The 20823-nt window shown below is 49.5% G+C and overlaps 1 protein-coding gene across 2 annotated transcripts; it reads left to right on the plus strand.

The window, feature by feature from the left end:
- The first annotated feature begins 4598 nt into the window (after window positions 1-4598).
- SPEF1 (sperm flagellar 1) lies at window positions 4599-19015 on the plus strand. 2 transcript variants are annotated; one of them, XM_081207445.1, is made up of 8 exons: window positions 4599-5307; window positions 7092-7203; window positions 8077-8230; window positions 9149-9211; window positions 12590-12638; window positions 14745-14799; window positions 15604-15715; window positions 16100-19015. In XM_081207445.1, exons 1-8 carry the CDS (start codon window positions 5196-5198, stop codon window positions 16205-16207), a joined length of 765 nt encoding a protein of 254 aa, XP_081063571.1. In that variant the 5' UTR covers window positions 4599-5195; the 3' UTR covers window positions 16208-19015. The 2 variants fall into 2 exon arrangements, with proteins under 2 accessions (XP_081063571.1, XP_081063572.1); XM_081207446.1 differs by lacking the exon at window positions 9149-9211 and having other exon boundaries at window positions 4603-5307.
- Window positions 19016-20823: the final 1808 nt, after the last annotated feature.

Raw genomic sequence — 20823 nt, forward strand, 5'->3', positions numbered from 1 at the left:
TAATTTTAGCCATTTAGGCATATTCCATTAACTTGATTTGCCAGTCTTCTTTAATTGGGACAGCTTCTTCTTTCCATCTTTGGGCTAACAATATCCGGGCAGCGGACGTGGCATACAGAAACAATTTCTTTGGAAGGCATATTAAGGCAACATATCAGAGCAGCAGAGTCTCTACATTACAAATATCAAAACCATCCGAACTGCAATGGCTTCTCCCTGCCCCTCAGTTCTAAGAACTGCCACCTTAAAAATAAGTGCCGGCCTGTCCAGATCAAACATAAGAAAATAAGGGCAGCCTGATGGGTCAGGCCAACATGCTGTTCTCACAGTGGCCGACCAGACAGGATTTGAACACAAGAGCAGCTCTCTTGCGGTCTTAAACAAGCAGCTTCACAACAGATTGGGAAGAAAGTGCTGTGAGTTTCTGAGCGAGGAAGGGGGCATTGAGGCCGTGAGCCCGAGGCTCTCCTAGTTCCTGAATCCAGCAAGGATTCAATTGCTTCTTGATTGATAATGGCCACACTAAATATGGGTCATTAAGGGAACAAAAGAAGTGGCTCTGTGCCAGAGGACAAATGGGTGGAGGGGCCCCTCCCTTAACTGCCTAATACAAAATCCTTTAATGCTTGTTTAATGCTTGAGTTGAGCCTTTAATTCTTGCTTACCCCCCCCCCCCAAAAAAAACCTTTTCTTTCCCTCTGTATTTTTATTTGAAACCACACAGAGAAACTTGGGACAACCCAGTCAGATGGGTGGGATATTTTTATTTTTATTGTTGTTGTTGTTGTTGTTGTTGTTGTTGTTGTTGTTGTTGTTGTTGTTGTTGTTGTTGTTATAGCTAGCTAGAAGCTAGAAGCTAGAAGCTGGTGGGCTGCAGGCTAGGCACCTAAACAACAGAGCCATGCCTGATTTCTGCTGGGATCCCATGGCTGTGGCTATGGAAAAAGCAAGACTTTATTGGAGTGCAATGCTGTGAGCCTTTCCATCCTAGGCTCAGTTTGCATATATGTGTAAATAAACCATATATCCTAAAGACACCCAGTGGCGTAGCGTGGGGGGTGCAGGGGGGGCCGGCCGCACCGGGCGCAACATCTGGGGGTTAGGGGCGCAAATCCACGGGTTAGGGGGCACAAATTACTTGCCTTGCCCCGGGTGCTGACAACCCACGCTACGCCACTGAAGACACCAGAGTCTCCGCTGTCCCTCATTCCAAGGAAACCGAACCCTGGGGGAACTCCTGGAACCCGAGCTTGGAGACTGGTGTGACATGCAGCAATATATAAAGCAATAGCGCATATGGAAAACAAGTTTGAATCCCACACGGATGCCAATTAGGTTTTTAAAAAATCTTCAAGCTTTGCTGAAAACTAAAAGCTCTCCAATGCTAAGGTGTTCCACATAGCAACCGTTATGCAGGTGTAGAGTGCCTCTGAATTTGGAGCTTTCAATTAAGGATCAGGTGTGCAGCCTGGGAGTCATTTTGGACTCACAGCTGTCCATGGAGGCGCAGGTCAATTCTGTGTCCAGGGCAGCTGTCTACCAGCTCCATCTGGTACGCAGGATGAGACCCTCCCTGCCCACAGACTGCCTCACCAGAGTGGTGCATGCTCTGGTTATCTCCCGCTTGGACTACTGCAATGCGCTCTACGTGGGGCTGCCTTTGAAGGTGATCCGGAAATTACTACTAATCCAGAATGCGGCAGCCAGACTGGTGACTGGGAGCGGCTGCCAAGACCATATAACACCGGTCTTGAAAGACCTACATTGGCTCCCAGTACGTTTCCGAGCACAATTCAAAGTGTTGGTGCTGACCTTCTCGGTCCAGTATATCTGAAGGAGTGTCTCCACCCCCATTGTCCAGCGCCGACGGCCTTCTGGCAGTTCCCTCACTGCGAGAAGCAAAGTTACAGGGAACCAGGCAGAGGGCCTTCTTGGTGGTGGCGCCCGCCCTGTGGAACACCCTCCCACCAGATGTCAAAGAGAAGAACAACTATCGGACTTTTAGAAGACATCTGAAGGCAGCCCTCTTTAGGGAAGCTTTTAATGTGTGACATTTTAATGTATTTTTAATCTTTGTTGGAAGCTGCCCAGAGTGGCTGGGAAACCCAGCCAGATGGGCAGGGTACAAATAAATTATTATTATTATTATTATTATTATTATTATTATTATTATTATTACTACTACTACTACTACTACTATTACTATTCATGGGACTCATAGCTGACAGCGCAGTGTAGTGGTTAGAGTAGCTCTGAGGAGACCTGGGTTCACACCCTACTTGGCCCGAATTCTCTCACTGCGGGTGACTGTCTCCCAGCCTTTCCTACCTCGCAAAATTATTGAACCAATAAAATGAGATGGAAAACAAACAGGTCTGCTGTTACACAGAGGAAAACAGAGAGTAATAATGAATGAAATGAATAGAGTACTGGCCTCTGCTCCTCCACTATCTAGCCCCGTTTAAAGCCGTCTCAAAAACTAACCAACGCTGCATTTTGTGAATGCCACAAAATAAACTCTTTCATATATTTTTTTTCTGTTCTGAATCTCCCACACACACCCAAAACCTGTTTCACTGATCCTAGTCAAACTGTCAAACTGTTTTTAAAACTGCGTTTTTAAATTGCTGTAACCCAGCCTGGCACCTTATGGCAAAAGATGGGTAATAAATCAAAATAACCACTGCAACATACATGTCTTTCTGCCTCCCACTTATGAGAATGTGCCTGGGCTTGCTCTGAAATCAGAATATCCAACAGATATGCCCAGCTTTCTCTAGACAGGAAGGCAGGAAGGTGGGGAAACTGCACCTGTTGAATTTTTGCCTGCAGAGCAGCTGCTAAAGGCATACAAACCCTTTAGAGAAAAATATGCCCATCTGAGTTATTAGCATTTAGCATTGTAGCAGAGCTTTACCAACCTGCCCCAGTTGTTTTGGACTCCCGCCAGTGATGGAAATTGTAGTCTGAAACATCTGGAGGCAACCAGTCGGCAGAGACATCTGTCCTAAACCAGCAACAAAACCAAGTTCTCACAAAACTAGCTGAGATTCCTGCATTTCAGGGGGTTGGACTAGATGACCCTCGTGTTCCCTTCCAAGTCTACAATTCAATGACCCTATGATTACAGAGCAGTCTCTGCTGCCACCTGGTGGTGTTCTGGCTAAATGGACGTTGAGAGCTGACTTCCACATAACTCTACACAACAAAGCATTTTCTCTGATATTTTGCATGCAGAAGAATGCCTGGCCCATTCCCCGTTGCAAACAGTCCCTAAGGCTGAATGCTTTCCTGGGCAACAATAGGGTGCACTCGGGTCTTTTTTCCCCGGGGGGGGGGGGGAGAGACGCATTTTGTGAATCTTTGTACTTTTGTCCATTTACCGTATTTATTTTTCGCGATTTGAACTATAAAATGGTGATTTTCCTGAGTCAAAATGAGAGTACTCCTAAACATTTTTTCTTTAGGAAAAAAAGCACTGGATGCACTTAAAACTGCAATACCATACTGTGTAAACTGGGAGCAATGGGGGAATGAAAAACCATCTTCCGCAGAAACTGCTGCTTGCCTTCTATCACTGTGCCATTGAGAGCGTGCTCACTTATGGCTTATGTGTGTGGTACGGAAGCTGTACTACCCGGGACAGGATGGGGCTGTGCAGGGTTGTTAAGGCAGCAGAGAGCATTGTTGGCTGCCCACTCTCCACCTTAGAGCAGATTTATGCCACAAGGTGCCATAGGAAGGCACTGGACATAGTAAAAGATCCATCGCATCCTGGTCACTGTCTCTTCGAGCTCTTGCCATCGGGACGGAGATACAGGACGATGAAGACAAGAACGAGCCGTCTTAAGAACAGCTTCTTCTCCAGAGCGATCTCGGCCCTGAATGGGAAGCCCGGACTTTGAAAGTCATCTAACCTCCCTTGCTGTATTATATTGTATTGTTTAATTAGTGTTTTTATGGAGCAGTCAAGTAATTTCGTTGTCCCCGAAGGGGGCAGTGACAATAAAGATATTCTTCTTCTCTTATTCTTATGAATGAGGACCTGCAGTGGTTACAGCTGCTGCCTGGCAACTGTTTGCCTGATGGAACTGGCAAGCCTCCAGGGAAGCCTATGGTGTTTAGTGAGCCTTTGGAGAGAGCAAGACAGGTCTGGCTCCAGAAGGGGGTGGTGCCAGCTAAGTATTTTGGGGGGAAGGCTGTAGCTCAACTGGTAGAGCTTTGCACGCCATAAAAATCCAAGAAGACCCCAGCATCCTGGTCTCATGATGACCAACCAGATGGCCTGTGGGAAACCCAAGATCAGGATTCGAACTCAAGAGAAACGCTCTCCCCTTCTGCGGTTTCCAGCAACTGGTGGTCAGAAGCTGGAGGCCTCCAGCTATGGCGAGAGAACACGAGTTTGCCTAATCCTCTTTATTTTTTATTTAAAAAATTATTAACAATTTCAACATAACAAATTATCAAAACAAATCATCTTCATTATTCCCCCCTGTTTCCCCCCTCCCACCTCTTTATTGGAAGCTGCCCAGAGTGGCTGGGGAAACCCAGCCAGATGGGCGGGGTACAAATAATAAATTATATTATTATTATTATTTGATTTGAAAAGCAGACCACCACACTTCTTGTTTCCCAAGCACTGCAGGGGGTTGGGCTAGATGACCCTTTGGGTCCCTTCCAAGCCAAGAAAAGTACCAGCTGCTGATTCCTGTCGCTCAAGCTGCAGTTGAAGTCCCAGGAGCGAGCCGGGGAAGATGTTCGAAATCCCTTGTCAACCTTAGCTGCCCTTGCACTTGTGAATACGTCCCACTCTCCTGGCCTCTGTCCCCTATTCTCGCACGCTTTTTGGGCCCCCAGACACACAAACAGCCACTTTCTGTCTCTTTCTCCCCAGTTGCCTCTTAGCTGGCCAGCTCCCATCCCGTTGCTAGGCACCTGCTAAGATGCTCCGGTTGCCTAGCAACCTTGCTGTTGCGGTTGCGGTTGCTGGGCATCGGAAGAACTACCGCTCCCAGGGTGCTTTGGGGTTTGCCACACCTGAGATGGGGGGGTGCTGATGTTGCCATGGTCACGAAGGCAAACAATATGGCTGCGCCCAGCCTTGCAGGGCAGAAGGGAGCTGGCGGAGAAGCTCTGAGCCCGGTCCAGGGGGGCACCTAGAGGCTGCCAAGGATACAGGGGAGACGGGCATCAGCATGGCCAACGGAGAGCTGGACGAGGAGAGCCTGAACGACCTGTACAGTTGGGTCGATGCCATCCCTCTTTCGCGCCCCAAGAGGAACATCGCCCGCGACTTCAGCGATGGAGGTTTGGGGCGGCCAATTTTGTGTGTGTCCTGCCACTTGTATATGTGTGTTTCACTGTGGATTATAGAATCATAGCATCCGGGGCCTTGGGCTTGGGCCAATGCCAGCAGCCAGCAGCTGCTGCAAAAGTCATGCAGACTCTCTAATAGTAATAATAATAATAATAATAATAATAATAATAATAATAATAATAATTTATTCCTATCCTGTCCATTGGGCCGATGCCAGCAGCTGCTGCAAAAGTCATGCAGACTCAATAATAATAATAATAATAATAATAATAATAATAATAATAATAATAATTTCTACCCCGTCCATCTGGTTAGGTTTCCCCAGCCACTCTGGGCAGCTTTCAACAGAGCATTAAAAACAGGATAAAACTTCAAACATTCAAAACTTCCCTAAACAGGGCTGCTGCCTTTGGATGTCTTCTAAAAGAGTCCCTATTTTCCAGGGACAGTCCCGGATTTACAGAAGCCGTAATGCCAGTTTCCGATTTGATCCTGGAATGTCCCGCTTCTCCTTAGGACGTCCCTATTTTCACTGCAGAAATGTTGGAGGGGTATGTTAGGACATCTCTGTTTTCATCAGGAAAACGTTGGCGGGTTTGGGGTTATGTGACCCTTGAGACATACAACCTTTAGAAGGCATCTGAAGGCAGCCCGGCATACGGAATATTTTTTTAATGTGCAATGTTTTATTATGTTTTTATATACATTGGAAGCTGCCCTGAGTGACTGGGGCAACCCAGTCAGATGGGCGGGACATAAATAATAAAATTATTATTATTATTATTATTATTATTATTATTATTATTATTATTATTATTATTATTAAATAGGATGGCCCTATTTTTGTTGGAGAAATGTTGGAAGGTATGAGTCATAATAATAATAATAATAATAATAATAATAATAATAATAATAATAATAATAATAATAAATTTATTCCCCACCCCTCTGGCTGGCTTTCCCCAGCCACTCTGGGCAGCTCCCAACATAATATTAAAACACGATAAAAATCGAACATAAGGAGAGGTTGCTGAGATGTGGGGCCATGTGGGGCTCTTAAAGTCACCTCAACCCTGAGTTATGCACGCACTGTACTGAGGCAGACTAGGAGACTGCAATTAATCCAGAATGCGGCAGCTAGACTGGTGACTGGGAGTGGCCACTGAGACCACATAACACCGGTCTTGAAAGACCTACATTGGCTCCCAGTATGTTTCCGAGCACAATTCAAAGTGTTGGTGCTGACCTTTAAATCCCTAAATGGCCTCGGTCCAGTATACCTGATGGAGCATCTCCACCCCCATCGTTCTGTCCGGACACTGAGGTCCAGCTCTGAGGGCCTTCTGGCGGTTCCCTCCCTGTGAGAAGCCAAGTTACAGGGAACCAGGCAGAGGGCCTTCTCGGTGGTGGCACCCGCCCTGTGGAACGCCCTCCCACCAGATGTCAAAGAGAACAACAACTACCAGACTTTTAGAAGACATCTGAAGGCAGCCCTGTTTCGGGAAGCTTTTAATGTTTGATGCATTACTGTATTTTAATATTTTGTTGGAAGCCGCCCAGAGTGGCTGGGGAAGCCCAGCCAGATGGGCGGGGTATAAATAATAAATTATTATTATTATTATTTAGGTTTCATTTGGTAGGTTCTGTTCTGGTTAGAGACATGTCGGGTCGCCATAGATGAAGTTTGTAGGAAAAGCCAGGGATGGGGTGGGCTTTGGGAGGGTGGGGGTCAACAGCTGATTCTGCTCCTACTTCTCCCTGTTTTCCCATGCAGTTTTGGTGGCCGAAGTGGTGAAGTTTTACTTCCCCAAAATAGTGGAAATGCACAACTACGCTCCGGCTAATTCTACGCAGCAGAAGCTCTCCAACTGGGGACACCTGAACAGGTAAGTGACATCCCTGCGATATGCCCTGAATTTAAAACCCACTGCTGCCGGCTGAGATAGGGGACATGTCAAATGGGAACGCTGAATGTTAAACGCTGCTCGTTTTGCTTGGTGATGTCCTCGTCTTCTTTGCGGATTTCGCTGCATTTCGCTGCAAAACGGAGCATAGCTGGCCGCTGAACTTTGAAACACCTTTGGAAATCCATCACAGCCTTTCAGAGTTGCCCATGTACTCCCAGGAGTCAAAAATCTGGGTGCCTTAAGCAATTGGCAATCCCATCCTGATGTGTCCAAGGCATTGCACTTTGTGTTCCAGTGGGGACTTTGGATACGCTAACTTGATTTCATTGCAGCTAATCCAGAATGCGGCAGCTAGACTGGTGACTGGGGGCGGCCGCCGAGATCATATAACACCGGTCCTGAAAGACCTACACTGGCTCCCAGTACGTTTCCGAGCACAATTCAAAGTTTTGGTGCTGACCTTGAAAGCCCTAAACGGCCTCGGTCCAGTATACCTGAAGGAGCGTCTCCATCCCCATCGTTCTGCCCAGACACGGAGGTACAGCTCCAAGGGCCTTCTGGCGGTTCCCTCGCTACGAGAAGCCAAGTTACAGGGAACCAGGCAGAGGGCCTTCTCGGTAGTGGCGCCCACCCTGTGGAACGCCCTCCCACCAGATGTCAAAGAGATAAACAACTACCAGACTTTTAGAAGACATCTGAAGGCAGCCCTCTTTAGGGAAGCTTTTAATGTTTAATAGGTTATTGTAGTGTTCTGTTGGAGGCCGCCCAGAGTGGCTGGGGAGGCCCAGCCAGATGGGCGGGGTGTAAATTATCTATTATAATAATATTATTATTGCCTTTCTTCTTCTGCAGGAAAGTGCTGAGCAAGCTTAACTTCTCTATCCCAGAAGACATGGTCCGGAAGATTGCCCAGTGCACCCCTGGGATGGTAGAGTTGGTGCTGATTCCCCTACGGCAGAAAATCGAGGAAAAACAGAAACAGGCCAAGATGTCTAGCTCCTATCAGGTTAGCAGAGCCCGGAAGGAAGGAGGGATGGAAGGCAGTAAGCCCCGGCCTGTTGCATCTTGCACTGTTACAGCATTTCCGTTCACCTGCAACCTTGCAAGCAGTCCATGCAACAGGAAACTATTGTGCCCATTTTACAGATTACAGAACTGAGGCCGAGAGACAGCAGTTTGCCCCAGAGCGCCAACAACTCCTTGCTAATGGCCCAGCCAAGTCCAAACCGCTGCCTCCCAGATCCATGTGGAGCCATCAAGCCTGCGGGCTGCAAATGTGGCTTCTTGTTGCGCCGTAATCACTACTGCTCATACTCTGTGCTCTTGCATAGAGCTCATTCATTTCAATGGGACTTCCACAGGAGAACTTCCCTTGTCCGTTGGCGTTTTTTGGTCATTGCACCACAGTTTATTTTGCATGTGGGGACAAAGCCATCAGGTTTATGCCACAGAGTATAAATAAAGTGGGACAGTCCCTATCAGCAAAGCAAGAACCGGGTCAGGCTGCTTGCTATTTTTCTGGAGAGCAGCAGAGGGTGCTCTCCCTCAGCTCAGCAAACTGCATGTTTCAGGCACTGGGAAGACAGTGTCAAGATTAAGGCTGCAACTAACCGCATGCATTGTTTCTGAAAGACGTTTTCTTAGCATGTTCTTCTGAAATGTTTCTTGCTGTGCTGCAATGCCCAGATCTCTGGAAAGTGAGATAAATCGATGGGGGTGAAGTTAGATCTGGCCAAAGCAGCAGCTGGCTGCACTTTGGTTTACTGCTGAATCAGAAAAAAATGGATTGGAGTTTGTTCTGATTCAGCAATAAGCAGAGGGGTTTTTCCCCTGGGAAATCAGCAGGGCAAACGGAAAACCTCTTGGACGTGTGTTTCCTAGGCAAGCCCCTTTTCACGCCTTCCTCCCTTCTGCTTCCTTCCAGGGCCATCCTCCAACCGCTGTGGGCTCCTGCAGTCTTTGCTCCTTTCCGTCTCCATTGCCCCAGGTCTCAGCCTTTTTCCTCTTCAGCATACGCCCCTCCTCGAAGGTCCCCTCTCTCGCTCGCTCGCCCTCTTTCCCCCTCTGCTTATCTGACTCACAGGCTCCAGGCTGGGGGGCGCTTGGGATTGCCAGTTGAGTTTCCCTTTGCTTGAAGGCTTGTCCCTCCTCCAGCAAAAGGGTTGCCCACTATTGCAAAATGCCACATCCTTAAGGTAAAGGTAAAGGGACCCCTGGCCGTTAGGTCCAGTCGTGGCCAACTCTGGGGTTGCGGCGCTCATCTCGCTTTATTGGCCGAGGGAGCCGGCGTACAGCTTCCGGGTCATGTGGGCAGCAGGACTAAGCCGCTTCTGGCGAACCAGAGCAGCACACGGAAACGCCCTTTACCTTCCAGCCAGAGCGGTACCTATTTATCTACTTGCACTTTGACGTGCTTTCGAACTGCTAGGTTGGCAGGAGCAGGGACCGAGCAATGGGAGCTCACCCCGTCACGGGAATTCAAATCGCCGACCTTCTGATCAGCAAGTCCTAGGCTCTGTGGTTTAACCCACAGCGCCACCCGCGTCCCTGTTGGGCTGGTGAGCCTATGGCTAATTCAAGTGCCCTTGTCCATGGACATCAGAGCCTCCATAGCTGCAAGGGAACATAAGCAGAGCCTGCTGGATGAGGCCAATGCCCTATCCTGTACTCAGTGGCCGACAAGGTGTCTGTAGGAAACCAGCAACAGGATCTGAGCACAAAAACAAGCTAGGTTGGCAGGAGCAGGGACCGAGCAATGGGAGCTCACCCCGTCACGGGAATTCAAATCGCCGACCTTCTGATCAGCAAGTCCTAGGCTCTGTGGTTTAACCCACAGCACCACCCGCGTCCCTGCCACATCCTTACACCGATGAAATTCATAGAATCGTAGAACTGCAGAGCTGGAAGGGACACCAGGGGTCATCTAGTCCAACCCCTTCTTGCAATGCAGGAATCTCAGCTCAAGTATCCTGGCAGACAGCCATCCAAACTTTGCTTAAAATTCTCCATGGAAGGAAAGTCCAGCACCTCCTGAGAGAGACCGTTCCACTGTCAAACATTTCTCCAATGAAAATAGAGATGTCCTATTTAACTTATTTAATACTAAACTATTACTATTACTATTCTCAGAGCTAGAAGCTACAACATTTCTCCAACAAAAATGGGAACATCCTATTTTATAATAATAATAATAATAATAATAATAATAATAATAATAATAATAATAATAATAAATTTTATTTATACCCTGCCCTCCCTAGGCAGAGCCGGGCTCAGGGTGGCTAACACCAGTACAATTACAGTAAAAACATAATGGGGGGGGACCAATTTTAAATACAGGTTAAAATGCAATTTAAAAGGCAGCTTCATTTTAAAAGTAGCCCATAGATCAAAACCGTAAGGGGAGGGAAACATAAGGGCCAGTCCGAGTCCAAACCAAAGGCCAGGCGGAACAGCTCTGTCTTGCAGGCTCTGTAGAAAGATGTCAAGTCCCGCAGGGTCCTGGTCTTTTGTGGCAGAGTGTCCCACCAAGTCGGGGCCAGTACTGAAAAGGCCCTGGCCCTAGTTGAGACCAATCTAACCACCTTGCAACTTGGGACCTCCAAAATGTTGTCATTTGTGGACTTTAAGGTCCTCTGTGGGGCAGACCAGGAGAGGCGGTCCCGTAGGTCTTATTATCTTATTATTTATATCCCACCCATCTGACTGAGTTGCCCCAGCCACTCTGGGTGTCTTCTAAAATATTTTAAACAATAATAAAACACCAATCACTGAAAGCTTCCCTGTACAGAACTTTCTTCAGATGTCTTCGGATGTGTAGTTACTTATTTCCTTGGCTTCAAGGGGGTCGCATAACTCCGTACCCCCCAACGTTTCTCCAATGAAAATAGGGATGTCCTAAAGAAAAGTGGGACATTTCGGGATCAAATCGGAAACCGGGACGGCTTCTGTAAATCTGGGACTGTCCCTGGAAAATAGGGAGATTTGGAGGGTCTGAGGCGTCACAGAACTTGCTGGAAATGTAAAGGATTCTGGCAAGAATAAGAAGGGACTGTAACTCTCCTTCTCACCTGCGGTGAATATGCAAAAAAAGCAGATCTGCGTCGAGAGGCCAGTGCACTTATTCTTCCATGGCGTGAGCTGGGCTGCAAAATCTCTTTTCTTGGATAGATTCCAGGAAGGGAGCCAGGTCAGGGCTCTTTCATGCCAGCCTGACGCATCCAGGACTGTCGCAGAGAATATGAATGGCCGCTGTCCGAAAGCTCGAGCTGTTTGATCTGCCAAATGACAGCCGGCGTTTGTGGAGTAATGGGTGGGCCGTGCGCACCAAAACACTGCACTTGCACTCTGTACAGCACGTGCAGCTGTCAGACGAGAGAAGGAGCCAGCATTCCTACGTGCAGCCCGTTTGTGGGACTCAACGGAACAGGCACAGGCCAGCGCTGCAACTTGTTTAATGCAGCGCAGGGCGGCCTGGCTTGACCCTCCCTGTCCAGCATCTAGAAAGAAGCCAGGGAATTTCCACCCAGGGCTGGGGCAGGGACGGCATCCAGGAAACCCCCTTGCAGGGCAGGATTGCACTAACCCTTCCCCACTGCCTGCTCTCCCTCCCTGCCCCACAACTGGTATTCAGTGGTAACTGCCTCTGAACCTGGAGGTTCTATGTAGCAGTCATGGACAATGGTCATTTATCTGCCTGTCCTCAGTGCATCTGTCTCTAGTCCTCCATGGCTGCCCTTTCTTTCTTTGCTTCAAGCAGAGTTAGGGTTGCCATATTTTGAAGAGCACAAAAGGGTACACTATGATGACTCGTTTTAAATACCCCTACTATATGTAGGCTACAGAAGCTGTGATAGATTGCTGGGGGGGGGGCAGGAGAAGAGAAGAGGAAAGCAAGTCTTCAACCACCAGTTATGTCAATGCCTCATCCAGAAAGTATAACTCTATAAGACGCACAGACATTTCTCCTTACTTTCTAGGAAGAAAAAAGGGCATCTTATGGAGCAAAAAATACGGTAATCTCAAAAGCCCGGGAAGCCACCAGCTCACCTCCCCTTTTTCTGACAGCTTCTCACGAGCCCAAGAAATGATTTGGGTGGCTGTTCCTCAACTTTCTCTGCTGCTGTGGGATTAATCCTGCCCTGCTCAGAGGCTGCTGCGACCCCCATGCTCCTTTGCAAGCTCACACCTGCATGTTACAACTCAAACCAGCATCAGACCAGAAGGTGGGGAGGGGTGGGGGAAGCCAATTTAACTGAATAGTGTTGATGTGGCCAGGAGGGCTTTTCATGGAGGAAGGGAGGAGCGGGACCCTGAGCGGTCGGCCGAGTCAACTTGTTTTTCTTCTCTGGCTCTCTCGACACAGGAGCTGGGAATGCGCTCGACCCTGGAGGAGAACAACTACCTGGATACAGGTAGGATCAGTGTTTTAACTATACGGACCTTTGTTGGCAAGGTGATGTCTCTGCTTTTTAAGATGCTGTCTAGGTTTGTCATTGCTCTTCTCCCAAGAAGCAGGCGTCTTTTAATTTTGTGGCTGCTGTCACCATCTGCAGTGATCATGGAGCCCAAGAAAGTAAAATCTCTCACTGCCTCCATTTCTCCCCCTTCTATTTGCCAGGAGGTGATGGGACCAGTGGCCATGATCTTAGTGGTTTTTTTGAGGTTGAGCTTCATAAATGACTAAACAACAACAAAGGATCAATGTTGGATCAGGCCAGAACGGCAGAACATCAGAAGAACTGGCTGCTGGATCAGGCCGATGAGTAATCTGGTCCAGCATCCTGTTCTCACAGGGGCCAACCAAATGCCTGTGGGAAACCGGCAAGCAGGATTCGAACACAAGACCACCTCTCCCCTCCTGTGGTTTCCAGCAATTGGTATTTAGAAGCATTGCTCCTCTAGCTATGGAGGCAGCAATGGCTGGTAGTGATTGACAGCCCTCCTCCTTCATGAATTTGTCTAACCTTTGAAAGCCATCCAAATTGGTGGCCATTATTGCCTCCTGTGGCAGAGAGTTCCATAGATTAACTCTGCACTGCATGAAGAAGGACTTCGTTTTTGCCTGAACCTTCCAACACCCAGCTTTTAAATGTGTCTGTGGGTTATTGATTTGTTTCTGTCTTATTATGCATTTTGGGTTCTCATTTTGTGTTTTTCTGCCATGAACTGCCCTGTGATCTTGGGATGAAGGGCAGTATACACATTTTAACAACAACAACAACAACAACTAGAGTTGGAAGGGACCATGAGGTTCATCCAGTCCAATGCAGGAATCTTTTGCCCAACGTGGGGCTCGAACCCACAACCCTGCGGTTAAGAGTCTCCAGCTCCACCAAGTGAGGTACCCCAGTCCTAAGCCCTGGAGACTTGCTGCCAGTCAGTGTAAGCCAGGGGTCGGCAAGGTTTACCGGCCATGGGCTGGATCACTCCCACGGAGATAGTCCATGGGCCGGACTGGCGCAGCGCGATGTTGGAAATTGCATCTGCGCATGTCTGTGGCACCAAAAATTGCTTCTGCGCATGCCCAGATGCCAAAAATCACACCTGCATAGAAGCGATTTCCGGCGTCTGGACATGCGCAGATGCGATTTCTGGTATCTACGTATGCGCAGACGCCATTTTCGGCAAGGAGTCATGAAGTCAGGGGTCCGAGGATCAAGAAGCCAGGAGTCACAAAGTCAAGGGTCCGAGGATCAAGAAAGAAGGAGTCAAACGCAGCAAGGCAGGGGACGTGTTGCTGTGGCAAAGAGCCGAAGGGAAATGCTGACCTTATATCCCTTCCTGGCTCTTGCCACCTGGTGCTGTAAGTTACCAATTGGCCTCACCTGTGCGGCCGCGTCTTACCTCTCCAGAACAAACTTAGGAAGGCCCCAGTCCTGCAAAGTCCTATTGGTCACAGGGCTCCTGCACGCACAGCTGACAAAGGTCAAGGAGATTAGATAAGGTGGCTGCACAGAAGGCACGGTGGATGCGAGATCAGGTTGCAAGATGAGGAAGTGACTCTGGGGGAGAAGTGGGTGTAAACCTTAACTGGGAGCACCTTTACTCCGAGAACGAACTCTTTGCTCTTTCGCTGTGATCATTAGAATCTCTTTAAATGGTAAGAGACTATTTTTGCTTTGTTCTGCTTATGCACGGCCAAAGGGAGGGAATAAGCCGCTTCTCCGAACCCTGACACCATCCATCGCAATATTGTCAACACTGACTGGCAGCAGATGTCCAGGATTTCGGGCAGGAGTCTCTCTCAGCCCTGCCCGGAGATGCCATCAGGGACTGAACCCGGGACATTCTGCATGCAAAGCAGATGTTCTGTCACTGAGCTGTGGACCTTCCCTAATAAGATAGATCAATAAATAATAAATTCTCATGGGATTTTTTAAAAATAAAAATGTCATATAAAGGTATAGATAGCTATAAATACAGTCTCCGTTGAATTTTGGTTTCATTGCGGATTGCGGGGTGGGGATTTTGGAGGTCCTACGCGCCTCTCATTACAGTCTCTGTTTTGAATTTTACAGGCTTCACTTCAAAGCCCAAACCCAACAGCACCCAGGACTCTCCTGGGTTGGAAAGGTAATTTAAAAAAGAAAAGAATTAATGGCAGTTAGGGAAAACCTGTCTTGGCAGGGCTGGCAGTACAGCTGCAAGCAAATATTATTATTATTATTATTATTATTATTATTATTATTATTATTATTATTATTATTATTATTACCCTGCCATCACTGCCTCTTGTGGCAGGGAGTTCCATAGCTTAAGGAGCAGGTCTACCAGGTTGGGCAGCCCGGTGGAAATCCTCTTGGTTCTTTCTCTCACCTGAGCCCTGTGGCAGCCTCAGTGCCGCCCTGTCTGTGTCCTTTGCCAGACTTCCCCAGCATAGCGCCCCCCAGGCATATTTGACCACTGCTCAACTCCCACCCCTCCCTCCCCATCTTATCCCCACAAACAGCCCTGTGAGGTAGGCTGAGAGGTGGCGAACGGCCACGGCGAGCTGAGCAGGGATTTGAACCCCGGCCTCCCAGGTCCCCAAAGCCAGGCACTCTAACCACTAGACCACACTGATATTGCCGGACTCGCAGCACTCATCGGCGCCGGCAGCCAGCCAGCCAGGGAGGAGGAGTGGGGAGGTTGTAGTTCACCCACATCTGGGGGCGCCACATTGGCGAGCTCTGCTGCAAACTGGGATAGCTAAATGGAGCCTCCAGGATTAGTGGCAGACTAGCTGAAGACCTGCACCAAATCTGGGCTTTGGCTTTGACCCGGTAAAGTACCTGGCTGCTCTTAAGGTCAAGTGTGTGTGTGCGCACGTGCGCGTTTTGGGTAGGAACCCCAGGTTTTTGCACCACTGTGATCTCCAGAACTTTTCCTTGTCTCCAGGGGGCCCAAAGGACATCAGAGCTACACGGTGCCTCTGCAAACGGACGCCAACCTCCGACTCCACTTAGCAGAGAGGGAACAAGCCCTTCTGGCCTCGCAGGAGATGGTGCAGGTGAGAGAGGCCTGAGGGGAAGTTCATCTCCCCCACCTGAACTTTAGCCCTGCCCTGCCCTTCCTCAGCCTCACAGAGCCACCCAGTTGGAAGGGACCTGAAGTGTCAGGTGCCAACAGACTTAAAGATCCCAGTTCCTATTGCAGCAGAATGGGCATTATGTGGCACTTGCAACAGCGCCCCTTCTGCCTGTTTCTACAGGTGGGCAGGGTTAGTCTGGACAGACGTGTCTGAGGCTGTTAGCCACATGCACCACCCGAGGAACTCCCTGCCACAGGATGCTGGTTGTGGCTGCCTCAGGGCCCTGGGTCTCTTTCCTCTCCACCAGGAGCTGCTGGGGCTACCCTTCGAAATCTACCTCTCTCTGTCTCTTCCCTGGTCCAGATCCTTCAGATGAAGGTCCGCCGCTTGGAGCATCTCTTGCACCTGAAGAACGTCCGGATCGATGACTTAACCCGCCGGCTGCAGCAGGCGGAGCAGAGGCGGAAGTGAAGGCGCCGTCTCGGGTTCCCCTCTCTGGTGCCCATCAGATGATTTTTTCAAATGGCCAGGCCTTCTCTCTCTCTCTCTCTCTCTCTCTCTCTCTCTCTCTCTCTCTCTCTCTCTCTCCTGCCACCTCTTCCTTTGCGAACAGCTGCTTTCAGGCTCCAGGCAGGCTGAGAAGTCAGAGCAACAAAGGCTGGCAGAGGTCCCAAGTCTGGCTGGCGCGCGCAGATGGCCTCGCCGATGTCCAGAGGCCAGAGATGGGGTGAAAAAAAAGGAGTCAGCCCAGAGGTGCCAGGCCAGGAGGACATACCCTCAATTCTCCCCAACCCTCTTGCTGGTCCACATCCAAGGGATAGACTGCCCTGGTACAGGGGGCTCTGCTGATCAGGGATGAGAGCTCCCACTTGAGCTCTCCAAAACCAGCACTCGCTTGAGAGTTCCCCACTCAGCGACAGTCTAGGAAATGGGCTTTTGGCTTCGCTGTTGCCTTGGACGCCCTGCTTGCCGCCTCCTCACCTGGTGACTAGGTCCAGGCATGCCTCTGTGCCTTGCCCACTCTCTCCCAAGTCCTTGCGCTTGCAGGTGGCGCTGGAACATCTCAAAGGCTCTGAGGGCTGTGGATGGAGCAACAGGGCGTTCGGCCAGGAGCCTTGAGCTCTGTGACTTTCTGTTGAGGAGAAACTGTAGTTTCAGGGTGCACATAACATCCCTCAGGGGGGATCCTGCTGGTGCATTCCCCCGGGAAATGTAGTTCTGAGAAGAGCCTCAGGCCTTTGTGGGTGATGCGGCAATCAGGATCCAATCTCCTTCTGTGGGCCTTCTCTCTCTCCAGCATTGTTTTCAGCCTTGTGGGGCGATAGTTTTGGCTGCTTCTTCTGTCTCTTCACCTCCCTGCTCCCAGTGATGCAGATGTGCAGATGGAAGGGTTCCCCCACAGACCCCACTTTTTCTGCAGTGAGGGGCAGGCACCTCGTGCATTAAATAAGGGGTGGGTCACTCCTTGAACCCTGTTGGTGCCCGTGAAAGCTTTTGCACAACTGCACTCTGTGCCTCTGTGGCAAAGGGCATGCAAATCCCAGCTGTGAAAGAAAACGGTTGGGGTTGCAAACCCCAGCAGGCAAATGGGGCTCTTGCACAAAAGTGGAATCTGCAGATGCAGCAATGACGCGTCGTGACTTCCGCTTGATAAGTTAGTTGCAGGCCTGTGTTTTGAACATCGGTTCCCCAATTTTATTTTGTTTTTAAATCCCGTTCTCTTTTTAAGTCAACTTCCTTTTTTTTTTTTTGCCAAAATGAAAGACGGCAGCTTCTGCTGCCCAAAGCCAAGCTTTGCCAACCTGGTGCCCCCCAGATGTTTTGGATGACGGCTGGCGGGCCGGTCGTGGCTCAGAAAGCATAAACCGACGGCTATATTATTTGAAGATTGGTGGGCAAAGGAGACCGTCCTTGGCGATAGGAGAAAAGTCATTTGCCTTACCTCCAACCCCCCAAATCTAGACCTATCAGGTGGGAGGTTTTGTGAGAGCTTGGGAACACCACCTGTGGATGTCCTTTTACCTTGCAAGCCCTGTTTTTTTCTCTTGGGTTTTTGTGCTAAATCTTCACATATGCCAGGCCACTAAGGAAGGCTGGGCGTTTGCATCCAATGAATTTCAGTCCAAACGGAACCGAACGTTGTTGCGAGGGCTGCTTTGTTCTATTATTTGGCCCTTGATGGATGCAATTCAGTCTGATCTTGCAGACCTCCAACATTCTCTCTTATTGACCTCAGGACCTGCCCATCATACGGGGGTGTGCAGAATTTTTTTGCAGCAAGCTTCATTTATGGCGTCAGCAGACCCTGCACACAGCCTCCAACAGACCTCCGTACATAATTCTGCGTGGGCTTCACTGCTCAATACTGTGTAAGACTCCAAGCTTGCCACGTGGACTCTTGAGTAGGCTCTCCGCGTTTAGCTCCCATAACGACCTCTCCTTCCGACACAATAGATCTCAGGAACTGCCATGCAGATCTCAGAATCTTCTAGAGGTGCCTGCACCTGCCCCGCTGTTGCAAGGGAGGGTTGAATTCAGGGGTTGCCAACGCGGTGCTGTTTGACCCCAGCTCCCATCACATGGACCAGTGATCAGGGATGATGGGAGCAGCAGTCCCAAACCGTTTGAAGGGGCACCACATGGTCTAAACCATGGGGCCTTCTCCTAGTGCCCCAGGAAGCTGGAGGAGATGTCCCACTTCCTATTGTCCTCAGGCATCTAGTGAGCAATTCACATCATAGCTATCGTTTTCCTTGGTGAAAATGGCGCCTGTGGATTTTCCCCACCAGGCCTTTGTGACTGTTGCAGCCCAGAACACAGAACTTGAAGAGACAAGCCAACCTTCTTCAAAACATGCCATTCCACCGTGGCTGCTGCCCCAGGCTCTCAGAGGCGGACGCCACATTTCCTTATGCCACGCGGAAAAAGGAACGTGGCACAAGGGATGGGGGAAGGCTGGCACCATGCCACGCCCCAACTACGATGAAGGCACGCTTGAGCATTTGCTCAGGAGGTGCTGTCTAGGGCAGACACAAGACGGGCACCCGTGGCCCAGCTCTGATGTGAAAATGGTGGCGTGGACGACCAGACCCTCCCGCTGATGGAGCAGGCGTTCTGATCAGTTGCTTTTAATCAATCACTTTTCGATTATGGTGAAGCTAATGTTGCATCTGGGTAGCGTTGGGTCATCACGGGCCGGGGTTTCTGTACAATCGTGTTGTTTCTTTGCATAGGGGCTTGTCTGAAGATCTTTCAGCATTAAAACAGTTAATCCTTCTCGTTCCTCCTCTCTTTTATTTGGAGCACTCTAGCAGCAGGGAGAGGGCTCCAAAGGACTTTGGAACAGCACTCCCAAGCTAGGGCTCTCTCGATGCTTTAGGCAAATGCACGGGGAGAATGCTATCAATGGATACTAGCCACAATGGGCATGTTCTCCCCCCACTGCCAGAGGCGTCATGCCTCTGAATGCCTGTTGCTGGGAATCGTAGGCTGGCAAAGCTAAACGCACCCAGCTCCTTCAACCATTCCTCATATGGCTTGGTTACCTGGCCCTTGTTTGTCTTGGATGCCCTCCTCTGCAACACCTTCCAGCTGGCCAACATCCTTCTTAGATTGTGGTGCCCAGAACTGGACACTGGACTCTAGGTGGGGTCTGACCAAGGCCAATAGAGTGGGACTATTACTTCACTGAGCACTAAACTTCTGTTGATGCAGCCGAGAATAGCATTATAGAATAGAGGGACACGGGTGGTGCTGTGGTCTAAACCAGTGTTTCCCAACCTTTTTTGGGCAAAGGCACACTTGTTTGATGAAAAAAATCTCGAGGCACACCACCATTACAGCCCCGTGATGTCAGCGCGCAGCGTCACGCCGGGAGGGACGCACCAAAGTGTAAGTTTCAATTTTTTCCCTCCCCCTTGCCGGGGAACCTCCAAGCTTTGGGGGTGGGGGGGGGGAGGAGGCAGCAAAGCGAGGCAGGAAGGAGAGGGCGGCTTGGCTGGGTGAGCTTTGGCAGGGGCAGGGAATGAGAGCTGCGAGGCGGGCGCTGCGGACGGAGGCGCTGCCCGCCAAGCTCGCAGGCAGCCAGGCAGGCAGACGGCGAGAGCCCCACGCTGGGCGGCCTGTCCTCGCCGCCGCCGCCCCGCCTCTCGCCGCCCGACTCGCCCGCCTCCCTCCAGGCAACATCTCGCGGCACACCAGGCAACATCTCACGGCACACTAGTGTGCCGCGGAACAGTGGTTGGGAAACACTGGTCTAAACCACTGAGCCTCTTGGGCTTGCTGATCAGAAGGTCGGCGTTTCGAATCCACATGACGGGGTGAGCTCCCGTTGCTCTGTCCCAGCTCCTGCCAACCTAGCAGTTCGAAAGCATGCCAGTGCAAGTAAATAGGGGAAGGAAAATTGTGTTTCTGTACGCTCTGGCACTCATCACGGTCCTCCGTGCGCCAATAGCGGCTTAGTCCTGCTGGCCACATGACCCGGAAAGCTGTCTGTGGACAAACGCTGGCTCCTTCAGTCTGAAAGCGAGATGAGCGCCACAACCCCATAGTCACCTTTGACAGGACTTAACCATCCAGGGGTCCTTTACCTTTTACCTAGAATAGCATTAGCTTTTGTTTATTTTTTGCTGTTGCCACTGCTGCTGCATCATCACACTGTTGACCTATGCTAAGCTGCTGGTCTACTACGACCCCTAGAACAGTTTCACATGTACTACTGGCAAACCAGGTGTCCGCCATCTTATATTTGTGCAGCTGGTTCTTCCTTCCTCAGTGTACAACTTTGCATTTGTCCCTGTTGAAATTCATTTTGTTAGTTTGTTTTTTCCTCAATTTTTTTAAATTGATTTTCAACGTTTTCAACATCACATAAACAGATAAAAACATAAAAACACTCAACAAAGCTAACATAGCAATAAACTAAACACATACAAAAAAGATTTGTTCTTCTAGCACCCAACTTCTTCACATTAATAGGTGACTTCCTCGAATCCCCTCTAACTGAATTTCATTATATCACTTTTATAACAGTTCTCCAAATTCATATTTCTAATAATATTAACTCCTTTCATTTACTAACCTCTTCT

This window comes from Podarcis bocagei, assembly GCF_964188305.1.
Source record: "Podarcis bocagei genome assembly, chromosome: 9".
NCBI classification, from domain to species: domain Eukaryota; kingdom Metazoa; phylum Chordata; class Lepidosauria; order Squamata; family Lacertidae; genus Podarcis; species Podarcis bocagei.

Coding starts and splice junctions, on each gene's coding strand:
- SPEF1 (XM_081207445.1), top strand. CDS start 5,196: ATGGCCAACGGAGAGCTGGACGAGGAGAGCCTGAACGACCTGTACAGT. Junction 7,204..8,076: donor AACTGGGGACACCTGAACAG/GTAAGTGACATC, acceptor CTTCTTCTGCAG/GAAAGTGCTGAGCAAGCTTA. Junction 8,231..9,148: donor AGATGTCTAGCTCCTATCAG/GTTAGCAGAGCC, acceptor GCTTCCTTCCAG/GGCCATCCTCCAACCGCTGT.